This window comes from Bos mutus, chromosome 15 (genome assembly GCF_027580195.1).
Source record: "Bos mutus isolate GX-2022 chromosome 15, NWIPB_WYAK_1.1, whole genome shotgun sequence".
In the NCBI taxonomy this organism is placed as follows: Eukaryota; Metazoa; Chordata; class Mammalia; order Artiodactyla; family Bovidae; genus Bos; species Bos mutus.
Window position 1 is genome coordinate 41815362 of NC_091631.1, and position 13456 is coordinate 41828817.

General features: G+C 36.6%; 1 protein-coding gene across 1 annotated transcript in view; it reads left to right on the forward strand.

Annotated features, from left to right (window-relative positions):
• The window catches only part of PDE3B (phosphodiesterase 3B), a 167595-nt gene that overhangs the window by 92903 nt on the left and 61236 nt on the right, over positions 1-13456 (forward strand). The window contains exon 2 of the mRNA XM_070383989.1: positions 7999-8049. Coding sequence (XP_070240090.1) covers positions 7999-8049 — 51 coding nt within the window. The remainder of the gene's footprint in view (positions 1-7998; positions 8050-13456) is intronic.

Sequence of the window (13456 nt, forward strand, 5' to 3'; positions counted from 1 at the left end):
CACGGGTCTAGAAGAGAAGCAGGTAGGTAAAAACTTGAAAACATCTAGAGTGGATAAGAGATTAAGAATACTGATAAGATAGATGCTATTTCGTACATTTAGAAAATGACTCTCTGTGCTTGAATTCCCTTAGCACAGCTAATGAGACCTTGGTGTGTTAAACTGTTTTAAAATGATTCTGAAAGATTAAAAATAAAGTAGGTGTTTTAATTCAATTTAAGAACATCAAATGATAAAAACAAGTCTCATAAGATCAATAGGCTATAAATGTTTTAGTTGGTACTTTTAAAGATTAAAGCTCTTTTTCAAACATTCTATGACTTCAGTACTTCATATTTTTCCCACTCAACCTATATTTGTACCATCCCTTTAAATATTGTTGTTTCTAGTTTGGAACTTTTGAGAAAAAAGCCCAAACTTACATGTACACTTTAAGTGCTATGTTATAAATTCTGAATTATCAGTACAGCTTTAGGAAAAAATCTTCATTGGAGTGGCCTGGCATGTTCAAGGACCACCTAGTATAGCTCAGAGAGAATTATAGGAGAATAATTGGAAACAAAAAGTAAACATTACCCTTGAGGAACTCTGCTATAAATGGGAGCAAAGAAATGGGATACAGGCTGAGTGTAAGATCATGAAAAAGTGTGTGTGTGTGTGAGAGGTGAGAAATTGCGGCATGTTTGCAGTCTAACGGGAATAATGGCAATGATTTAGTAGAGAGAAAAAATGATGGAAGAGCGAGGGAGAGAGCTGCTTGTGAAGCATTCTCAGGTGGACACCTGGATTGGATCTTGGGATCAAACCCATGGAGGAGGGCATGGCAGCCTACTCCAGTATTCTTGCCTGGAGAATCCTACGGACAGAGGAAGCCTGATGAGCTACAGTCCATGGAGTTGCAAAGAGTCGGACACTTCTGAAGCAAGATGCAGGTACCAGCAGATTGGATCTAGACCATTTATGGAAAAGTGAGTCATTGACTAGAGCTCAGCAAGTTCAACTGTACTAACAGAATGAAATGCAGGAAATACGGGATCAAGTATTGGAGGGTAATCTGATGATTTGATGATCTTTTTTTATTATTTTTGGAAAGAAATCTCATTAAAAGCTTAAATAATTATCCTTTCAGCATAGTAGTAGAAAGAGAATAAAATTTGAAGGGCGATAAATCTGAGTTCAGATACTCGCTCTGCAATTTACTGCTGCTACTGCTGCTAAGTCGCTTCAGTCGTGTCCGACTCTGTGCGACCCCATAGACGGCAGCCCACCAGGCTCCCCTGTCCCTGGGATTCTCCAGGCAAGATACTGGAGTGGGGTGCCATCGCCTTCTCCACTGCAGTTTACTAGCTGACACCTGATAGAACTTGGTTCACAATGTCCCTGTATTTAGGATTGCAAGAAATATTAATGGAATTCACTCCAAGGTGGTTCAAATAAACCTTAAGAGAAGGAACAAGCCTAAGAGGGTGATCAAGGGATGGTTAGGCAGCTCGAGAGCTAGTAACACTAGAAAGCTGTTACCTCACCTGAGGCTGATAGAGCAAGGATGGAAATAGTGTTTCCAGAGTCACAGCTGAAGTTGGGAAGGGAAGACCAACTGATTAAGAGCTGTAGTCATGGAGGCAGCAGAAAGGGCACAACCATTTTCCTCTCCTCCCACACTCCAGTTTCCTGCCATCATCTTCCAACCTAAGTAGAAGTCAACTGCATGGCAGCTTGGGAGATGCAGAGTGTCGGGGTCAGCCTTCCCATCATGGAGAGGAGGACAAAGAAGGGATCTGAGAGGCAAATGGAGAATAATTAGTATAATCACTAAGCCTTAACTTCTCCATATATAAATGGGGTTACTTGCACAATTGTTGTGATTCCACATGGCTGCCAAGCACCTGCCATATTACTAGCACATAGTAGTGCTGATAATATAGGATGGTGTAGCATAATACGTGCATATGTATGGCTGACTTCCTTCGTTGTTCACCTGAGACTGTCACAATATTGTTAATCAGCTATACCCCGATACAAAGTGGGAAAAAAAAAAGATCGTTTAGCATAAAGTTTAAGAATCCTTAAAAAGCTTTGCAATGAGACAGATCTGAATTTAATTTCTGTCTCTGCCACTTACTAGTCATGTGACTCTGGGCAGGGTACTTCACCTTTTTAGTCTCTGTTGTGTCATTTGTAAAATGGGGAAATAGGCTTACCACAAAGAATTCTAGTGAAGATTAAAGAAGCCATGGTGTATTAGGCGGCTGACGGTGCTGGTGCACAGCGTGCAGGCTCAATCACCACAGCTGTAGTCGTATGTTTTGATTGATTGGTAAGGATAGCAAATGAGGCTAGTTTCCAAGTAATACTAGTCTCCACCCCCACCATACACCCTGCCCCCCCCTTTTTTGGCCCTTATTCTCAGGTTTCCACCCCACCACACAGGAGAGACACACACACCCTTTTTTTCTTGCCCTTATTCTCAGGTTTTCTGACTGGGGCCTTTATTTGTCATGCAGGGGTCAAGATGACTGTCGTTGCACTTTAGACTATTAGAAAGTACAGTTGTACAGTTTTAGTTTAGCTTTTTAGGGTGTCCATTTATTTTATGTTTTTGGTTTATGGTCAATAAACATAGTTAAATGGGCCTAAAGTTGAAAGGCACAGAAAAAGTTGAAAGTACTGAAATTTGAGAAATTAACCTAGATTTATACACAAAGCTCAAGTGAAAAATGCTGAAAATAAAGTATGTTTTAACAGTTAATTCACAGCTGTTACATAATAGCTAATCTTTCAAATTTCACATAAATGTCACAGTTCTGTAAGCTTAACTTGAGGACACATATATGTTTTTCTTCTTGGCTACATTAGGGAACAATGAAGTAAAACCTCATTGACGTAATTGAACCTGATAACATCTCCTGGTTGTGCTGCTGATGTTTCACTGTGGTGTTGGTGGTTTCATAGAGCTCTGTAAAGCATGTTGGACTTACAAACATATTCAAACAGAAACTTTTATCAGGATTCAACTTTTTAACCACAAAGAAAAGCTGAGTTTATAAAAGCACAGTTTTGGATTTACTTTATCAAATCAACTAAAAGAATTTTTTTTAATAATAGGTATCTCATATGTTACTTAAATTGAAAATACTGTTTTTAAAAGTATTTTTGAACAGATGTCTACAGTGTGTGAAAATACTAATTTCTGATACTGTGTAATATTTGAATTTAGATGGAAAGAGACAAATGGAGTACTGGAAGCTCCTAAAAACAGCAATTAAAATTAATCCTTTCATGAAATGTGGAGAAGGCAATGGCACCCCACTCCAGTACTCTTGCCTGGAAAATCCCATGGACGGAGGAGCCTGGAAGGCTGCAGTCCGTAGGGTCGCTGAGGGTCGGACATGACTGAGCGACTTCACTTTCACTTCACTTTCATGAAATGACGTCTTATCATATAATAGAACCATGTTTTGAGAACATACCATAGTCACTAAAACTCTTTTTTCACTTGATTCAAAATTTAATAATATTTGAATTATTTATCCTTATATATATTTATAGGATTTCCTTTGGTATTGAGAGTGAAGTTTAGGTTTTGCTGACTTTGGAACAATTGATATAGAACATATATTGGCTACTTGGAAGTAAAATTGTAAAAGAGCTATGTGTTATTTTGGAGGAATGAATGCTTCTACCAATGTTTCTTAAACTTTTAATATTCATGCACCATCCACTGTGTATTCAGTATGTGTGGCGGTTACCTACCAGTATTAAATAAATGCATTAAAATGACTCAGTTTTTAAAAATGAAATTCGTGAACATTGTTTGCAATATTAAAGATATTTGTTTTAGCTCACTGATGAGTAAATCGGTTGTGTGTTGTAGATTCACAACCTATATAACACAATCTGTATATCCAACCAGATTCTTTTCTCTATTTTCTTAAATTGAAAAAATTAAAGCAAAATTGTAATTTACAGTGGAATGCAGCAAGTAGTTTTTTTGACGTTGATTCTGAATACTGAAATTCAACATGGACCCTGTAATCATAAAGAGATTTCTCACTGAAGATTACTTTTGAGGCTGTGTCTGTTGCTAAGTTAATGGGCATTGTCATGGTTAAAAACTTGAGAAATAGAAGCTCTTTGCATTTTATTGCAAAAAATACTTCTATCTGCTATTTATAGTTTTTATTTGCACTGCATTTTCCCACAGCACACCGAAAAGATGTACTTTGTGTGGCCAAACATTGAATGCATTTACTCTTACACTATTTCTCTACCACTGAATCGTGCCCAGCGTGTGTGTTTTAACCACCAGCCGTTTTCTGTGAATAAAGCAGTGATAGATCTGCAGTTAAGAGATATTCTCATTGTTTAGCCAGGCTCTTCTTTGATGTGCAATAACTGATTGAGAACTAATTCCAGCACATTTCCAAGTCTGTATCATAGTTCACAAAATAATGATTAAATAGGAAAAAAATCCTATTTTGTAGTATGGGTTTTTCAATGATAAAAAGGTTGCCCCCCATCGTCTGTTGTGTGTATTGAACATAAACCAAGAACTGGTCTAGATTCACCCCATGTGTGCATTTACTCTTTGCAACCCCACGGACTGTAGCCCACCAGGCTCCTCCGTCCACGGGATTCTCCAGGCAAGAATACCGGAAGGGTTGTCAGTCCCTTCTCCAAGGATCTTCCTGACCCAGAGATTGAACTCAGGTCTCCTGTACCGTAGGCAGACTCTGTTACCATTTGAGCCACCAGGAAAGCCCCTAAAGTATTTGCTATGTACAAATATGACAGTAATTACTTTTACCTTATATGCCTTTTCAGTTCTGTGATGTTCCAAAGTGTTGCATAGTAAATACATTTTGGAGATGTTTTGGTCTGTTCTCTCTTCCAGCATAAAGTTTATCATCTGTGTGGCTAATTTTACACATCTCTTGGCAATAGTTTATCTTCTTTATATGCTTTTCCTTTGGGGAGCACAGAATCTGAATGGTGCCTCCAGTTTATGTCACTTCTATTTTAGGAACAGAAATCTTCAGTTTCATATAAGAAAGCTTTATGTGATTGTTCTGGAAAAGTTCTACTGGTTTACCAAAAAGGCTTCACATTTTGCGTGACTGTCATAAAAGTTTCAAAGTAGATAACATGCAGTCTAAAAAAAAAAAATTCCAGTTTTTAGCTGGTTGTATAGTTTAGTAATATTTTTGCTTTTATGGTTTTGTGTGGTATTATCACACCCACAGATTTGTAGTGAGTTTGTATTAGAGTATTGTTCTTGATTTAGGCTTAACATTTATTGGGAGTTATTTATGTTACTGTTTTTGTTAGTACCCTTGAGCTTTAGGAAACCAATTTTGAGCCATTTATTTTTTTGATTGGCGACATAAGGTGTAACACAATGCCAAGAATGCAAATTCAACAGATAAAAGCAATATTCAAATAACATGAAATATCAAATTTTATATCAAATTGGTATAAACATCTCTAAACATTTACTCTTCATTTCTGTACTGTTTTATTGTGGACCACACATTGAGTAACTCTGCTCTAAGATGTGTCTTGCTGTAGCTGTATGATTCCTGATCATACATCTTCTACTACTTAGGCAGAAATTTTGTTTTCTCAAAATCACTAATATTCTACTTGTCCAGTTTACACAGAAGTCAGTCTTCAGTTCCTAATATGCAGGGGATTTTAGACTAAGACCTGCTGCTTTTTGGCAAATGTATTTTTGATCACAGAGAAAGTGACTGCAAATAAGACTGAGCTACTGCTCAAGAGTTTATTCAAAACCAGAGTAGTAGGTGGGAAACAAGGAATGTTAAGAAACCCTCATGATGAAAGTATGCTGGAGTTAGCAAGAAATCAACTTCTACTCAGACTGATGAGGAGAAATGAGGCACAGGTATGTCACCATTTGATGGTACCCTTGTAGAAGAAATGTGGGAGTATGGATTGGACAGTAGCATGTTAGGCAAGTTTGCAGACTCAGACACAGCTCTCATAGGTAATCTTTAGTGACCCAACCGGTGGTCCTGTCTTCATTCCTGTCCACTCTGTTTTTTTTTTGGTGAATTTAAGGAAACATCAGATTTACAAATGTCATGATGATGACAATTTGTAAATTTGGTAATTTTTATTGGTAAATAGTAAATAGAATGGTAAATAGGCTAGTCAGCATTCCACTCTCCCAAGAAATTTGGACAGGCTAAAATCAGAACTGAAGTAAGGTATTGCACTTGGGACTAAAAAGCCAGTTGTGTAACCATAGCATGCAAATGGAACATGTATTCCCTGGTGGCTCAGATGGTAAAGAATCTGCCTGCAATGCAAGAGACCCAGGTTCCATCTCTGGGTCAGGAAGATGCCCTGGAGAAGGGAATGGCAACCCACTCCAGTATTTTTGCCTGGAGAATTCCACGGATGGAGGAGCCTGGCAGGCTACAGTCCATGGGGTCATAGAGTCAGACATGACTGAGCAACTAACACTTCTACTACATTTTATGACAAGTATACAAGAAACTTAGGGATTTTAGGTTACTCTAATCTTAATGTGAATGTTCTTAGGAAGTTATTAGTGTCTTAAACTGCATTAATTAATGTCTTTGTATGCTGCTTAAATCACAGCCTGAAGCAATTCTATGAGGACCACACTTAGGACTGTATAAAATACTGTGTAAATTTGATGAGTCTACTAATATATAGTAAATTCTTTTCATGTTGCTGTACCATAGCAATTTTGCAGGTACTAGTCCATGAATTTTGTAAGCGATTGTAGTATGTCTGGATTTTCTTTGGGAAGAAATATGTTTCTCTTCACTGGCAAGAGATGACCTTCTGCAAGGATGTTGACAAAAAGTTGGTGATAATGACAAATAATGATTTTTAAAGGGGGTCACCAAGCTGTAGCCCACTAACCAAATCCTGCTAGCAACCTTTTGTGTGTGGCCACAGAGCTAAGAATATTTGTTTTTTTCATTTTAAAGGATTGTAAAACAAAAAGCAAAGAATATGCCATGGAGACCTTATGTGGCTTACCAAGCCTAAATTATTTGTACCTTTACAAAAAAATTCTGTCAACTCCTAAATGAAATATTGGACCAATGAAAGAAGAAATAACATTTTAAGATCTTTTGCATCAGGAGCCTTATGACTAGAAACAAATATTTTAGTACATAGAAATTGTGTGATTGGATTACAAATTAACTAGGCTCATGTTCACGGTTAGGGTTCAAAGCTATGTAGAAAATTGTCATTACATCAGTTATTTAGGCAAAAGGAAGAAACTTATTTATCAATTTAAGTAAATTTAAAAGAAATTAGCTTTAATCATAGTTAGCAGCTATAGCTTGCCAAATTTGAGCTAATTTTGTCTCCTTGAGCAGTGACTGTTGGATGGGGAAGTAGCCCCACAGCCTGCTAGGAAGAGACGGGCAGGAAAAAACTAGTCTAGTACTAAGAAGTTATTATTGATAATCTATAAAGAAGAGAAACAGGGAAACTAATTAAATCTGTGAATCAAAAGGGTTGTGTGTAACTTTTTATAAATCCACTCTTTTATGCTTTATGTAAACCCCAGGCAAGCTTTTTAAAGGTGCTTTGGACAACAGAGCCTTGTTGCTAGGGAAGTAGCACCACCTACTGACACTGGTTTAAAATGACAAATTATGAGCCTTTGGAGAAGGTGGGAAGGGGGGAGAGCGGTGATTTCTCATTTTACGTGTATTTTTAGTAAATGGATGTGATTTTGGATTTATATTTTTGGTTCTGTGGTAATAGATATTTTAAAGGTTAATATAGCTTAGTTTAGTGACTTTATTCTGACTGTCTTGCTTTTTCAATCACAGATTGTGTCATTAATGAAATATTCCATCTAGAGATCATTTTTATTCTCACGTCCCCAATTTCTCTCCCAAAATTTAAGCTGTTTTTGTATCTGTAATTGAAGATGCTCCATTTTATAACTAAATGAATTCTTTTATTTATTTTTTCTTTCAGATGATTCTTTGGGATTGGGATTTAAAGCAGTGGTATAAACCTCACTATCAGGTAAATATAAATGATATCACTAATAATTAACATCTGTAATCAAATTTTTGACATATAAAATTACATTCAGAAGATTTCTATGCCGTAAGATTTTTCTTTAGCTGAATTAAAATAACCAAAACTTCATTTAGGTAGATTTTTTAAAAATAAATTTTAATTGCAAAGGAAAAGAAAATGATCAGTAACCAAACATATATAGTTAACTTTTTAAATGTTGCTGGTACAGTCTGGGCTTATCAATAGAAAACTGCACAGATGAATGAATTTTCACAAATTAAAGTTCCCATGTAACTAGTACCCATAACAAAAAATAGAACATTACCAGCGTCCTACAAGCCTCGCTTGTGTACCATTCTAGTCATTACGTATGTCTCCAAAGAAAATCCCTATCCATACTCCCAGAAATTAGTTTTATTTATGAAATGTATATATATAGATAGATATACACATATGGAATCATACAAAATGGACTTTTTTAAAGATTTTTCATCACTTTATGTTGGTATCAGTGAAACTGAAAATAGACGTGTAGGAGAACAAAGGAAAATCAAACATCAAGGAATAACTTTGTTAACTTTTGATATATATCTTTATAGATCTTTTCCTAGTTTTCCAGTGTACTGAAATGTATAGTTTATATAATTTTAGTACAAAAATGGTAATATTATATTCCATATGCTATTTTGAAACCTGATGTTTTTTTATACTAACAGATAAACATTAATAAATATCAAATCCTTGTCATACGTGTGTACGGAAACATTAACTATTTATCACATCTATTTACTTAATGTTGTTCAAACATAACACTTTGAAAAATGAACACCCCTTTGAATGGTTGAGTCTTATTTTTAAACAATAAATGGCATAATCACAACAGCCTATATTCTCTGATGTAACTGTTAGTCAGGTGAAGTGAGGAAGGCTACATCTGACCTGTTAAATAAAAGGGACTGGGGTTTCTTGACCTAAATAGTGGCCTTTGCCTCAGTCATGTCCACCAAGATTCTCAGTTTCCAATGAAAAGAGTATCTATGTGCTCAGTCAGTCACTCAGTCGTGGGCGACTCTTTGCGACCCCATGGACCCCACCAGGCTCCTCTGTCCATGGAGTTTTCCAGGCAAGAATACTGAAGTGGGTTGGTATTTCCTTCTCCAGGAAAAGAGTATCTAAATTACTGCTAAAATCTAAAGATAAGTAAGCAGTGATGGTTCACACATGGGCTGGTAGTCCCACAGAATTTTATTTCTTCTACCTCTCTTTTCCTTTCGAATAGTCCTTTAAAAAAAAAAAATCGAAATGTAGGGGATTCCCTGGCAGTCTGGTGGTTAGAACTTGGTGTTTTTACTGTCCTGGTCTCGAGTTTGATCCCTGGTCGAGGAATTAAAGATACGGTAGGCCACGCAGCATGGCGAAAAAAAGAAAAAATTTGAAGTGTAACACTCATGTATAAAAGTGCACAAGTCACAACTGTGCAACTTGATGAATTTTCTCAGAGTGAATATATACATGTGACCATTTTTCAGATGAATTCAGCACCCCAAAAGCCCCCTGCCTAGTCATCAGCTTTTCCCAGGTGTTATTTCAATACTGATTTCTGTCATCACAACTTAGTCTTTTTCTGAATTGTAAGTAAATGGAATCACTCATATGTGTTTTCTGTTTTACTTCAAAATTTTTCTGTAAGATTAATTTGTTGTTATGCGTAGTAGTAATTCACCCACTCTTATCCCATTTAGTGTTTTATTGAATGAATATACAATCAATTCATCTAGTCTATAGTAGACTGACATTTATTTTTCAGTTTTTTGTCTATTTCAAGCTATGCTGCTGGAATATTCTTGATGTCTTTTGTTGGATGTTAGAGGAGGGGTATGCATGTATATGTTCAGTTTTAGTAGGAAGCACAAGATAATTTTCCAAAGAGACTGTATCACTTCTCCCAGCCATCAGCAGTATATAGATGTTTCCAGTTGATCCACATCTTTGTCAACACTTGGTAGTGTGTTTTAAATCATTCTGGTAGCTGTTGAAGAGTATCTTATTGTAGTTTTAATATTTGCATTTCATTGATGGCTCATCAGGTTGAGAATCTTTTCATGTTAATTTGCTACTCAGATATCCTCTGGTGAAGATCTTTTCTCCATTTTTTTCCCAGCAATTATCTACATTTTACTTAGTGATCAGTAGGAGTTCTTTATGTATTTTGGACATGAGTATTCCTTAAGAAATCTTCTCCCTGTCTGTAGCTTATCATGGTGTCTTATTGAAAACACTATTCATCAATCATTTCCTTTTATGTCAACTTATTTCCTTTTTATTTAGTGTTTTTTGTATGTGTCCTACGTAAGAACATCTTGTTTACTCCCTGGGCGGTGTCTACCCTCTCCTGTTACCTCCTAGCAGTTTTATTGTTCTACTTTCCATTTTTAGATCTGTAATACATCTAGAATTGATTTTTCTGTATTGTGGTTTATGTATCAAGACAGCTTTTTTCCACATGGTTATCTAATTGATCCACTTCCAGTTATTGAAAAAAATATATCTTTCTTCTTTGCACTGTATTATCACCTTTGTCTTTTAAGTGACAAAATGTAGATTTGTTTCAGGACTTTCTATTCTGTTTGTCAATTTGTCTCTCCTGAAACACTGATACCGGACTCGTTATTTTAATTACTATAACTTTATAATAGTGTAAGTTCTCTAGCTTTGTTATTCCTCAAAATTATCTTGGCTATTCTTTAATAAACTTGAAAATTTCCATATCCAAAAAAATATACTAGGATTTCGACTGAGATTTTATTGACTCTATAGATCACTATGAGGAGAATTTACATCTTTATAATACTGAGGCTTTCAATACATGAAAATGGTATATTCCTTCACTTATCTGAGTCATCGTTTATCTTAATAATGTTTTCAGTGCAGGTGTCATGCATCTATTTTGTTAGATTTGTTCTTTGATATTTAATTTTTAAAGTTGAAAAATGTAAAAGGTAGCAATTTTTAGAAATTCCATGTTTTTAACCACTTGTGCTGCCCCATGGGAGTTTAATTGATTTTTATATATTGACCCATGTATCCAGTGTCCTTGCTAAATTTACTTATTAATTCTAATAGCTTGTCTGAGGATCCTTTTAGAGTCTTTAGGGATATAATAATGTCATCAATGAATAAAGACAGGCTTATTATTTCCAATCATATGAGGCTTTTCTTGCATAACTATATGGTTTAGGATTTCTAATGCAGTGTTGAATAGAAGTGATACTAGTAGATAGCCTTGTCCTCATCATGACTTCAGGGAAAAAATATTCAACATGCTCACCACTAATGTTTAATATAGGTACCCTTTATCAGATTAATGAAGTTCCATCCTAATCCCAGTTCACCAAAAACTTTTTTCTTCTAAGTCAGAAATGGGTCTAGAATTCTATCAGATGCTTTTTCTGTGTCTATTGAGATGATCCCTAAATTTTCCCCCATTTTTTTCTATTAATGTGGTAAATTAATTATGGGCCTGTGTTGAACCATCCCTGGATTCCCAGATAAAGAAAATTTGATCAAGAACTGTTTTCTTTTTAAAAATATATATCACTGGATTTTATTTATTAATACTTTGAATTCATGCTTACATGAGAGTTGGCCTTATGATTATTGTTTTTATCATGTTTTTGGCATAAAGGTTATACTGGCCTCATAAGATAAGGTGGGAAATTCCCCCCACTTTTTTTCTGTTATCTAAATGAGTCTAGTAAGATGGGTTTCATTTCTTCCTTTGGAAGAATACTCTGGTGAAGCTATCTCAGTTTGGAGCTTTCTTATGGACAAGTTTTAAATTATTAAGTTTCTTAAAGTTTTAGGACTATTCAGGCTTTCTGTCTTTTCTTGTTTCTTTTGTTCATAGTGTTCTCGGAACTCTTAGGTTTTGTTCCCTCCAGCATTGAGACTGCTGACAGCTTTATTTTACTTTCAAAATAGAAATCTTTTTGAGGATTTCTGTTTGGTTTCTCTATCTTTTGGCCTCTGTTTACAAATTGGCAAATATCTCCAGCGGGGAAGGCAGCTTCAAATTCAGGCTTGCATCTTTGTTCTCCTCTTCTCTCTGGGATCTTGCTTGGAAGCGTTTAAAGCTCTCTGTCTTTATAACCCTAAATTCCATATTTGGTCTCCCAGCCCCTTGAGACTATAGAGAGCTCTATGCTATTTCCTAGCCTCTTAACTTCTCTGCTTCTCATCTTCTCTGCCCTGTGTCAGTTATGAATCAGTAGCAAATTCCTTGAAAGGAGAAAGTAGCACAGAATATTGGGTTCAGTTCACTTCAATCTCTTCTCTGCTGCTGGGGCTGCTGCTAAGTCTCTTCATTTGTGTCCAACTCTGTGTGACCCCATAGACGGCTATTTTTTCAAGCCCTGGCTGCTTGACTCTGTTCTGATGCCCTGAAATGGATACATTTCTGGTGTATTTTGGCTTTTCTAGATTAGTTGTTCTAGGCAGTAGAGTTGGTCTGATACAAACTAGTCCCTCCCAGCTGAAAAATAGGCAAGCCACTTAAGTCACTATGAACCTATTTCCTCATCTATAAATTTTGAATAATACCAGTTCCTCCAGAGGGGTGATTAAAATAATATGTGCCTGGTACATCAGATCAGATCAGATCAGTCGCTCAGTTGTGTCCGACTCTTTGTGACCCCATGAATCGCAGCACACCAGGCCTCCCTGTCCATCACCAACTCCCAGAGTTCACTGAGACTCACGTCCATCAAGTCAGTGATGCCATCCAGCCATCTCATCCTCTGTCATCCCCTTCTCCTCTTGCCCCCAATCCCTCCCAGCATCAGAGTCTTTTCCAATGAGTCAACTCTTCACATGAGGTGGCCAAAGTACTGGAGCTTCAGCTTTAGCATCATTCCCTCCAAAGAAATCCCAGGGCCGATCTCCTTCAGAATGGACTGGTTGGATCTCCTGGCAGTCCAAGGGACTCTAAAGAGTCTTCTCCAACACCACACTTCAAAAGCAGCAATTCTTCGGCACTCAGCCTTCTTCACAGTCCAACTCTCACATCCATACATGACCACAGGAAAAACCACAGCCTTGATTAGATGAACCTTTGTTGGCAAAGTAATGTCTCTGCTTTTGAATATGCTATCTAGGTTGGTCATAACTTTCCTTCCAAGGAGTAAGCGTCTTTTAATTTCATGGCTGTAGTCACCATCTGCAGAGATTTTGGAGCCCAGAAAAATAAAGTCTGACACTGTTTCCACTGTTTTCCCATCTATTTCCCTTGAAGTGATGGGACCGGATGCCATGATCTTCGTTTTCTGAATGCTGAGCTTTAAGCCAACTTTTTCACTCTCCACTTTCACTTTCGTCAAGAGGCTTTTTAGTTCTTCACTTTCTGCCATAAGGG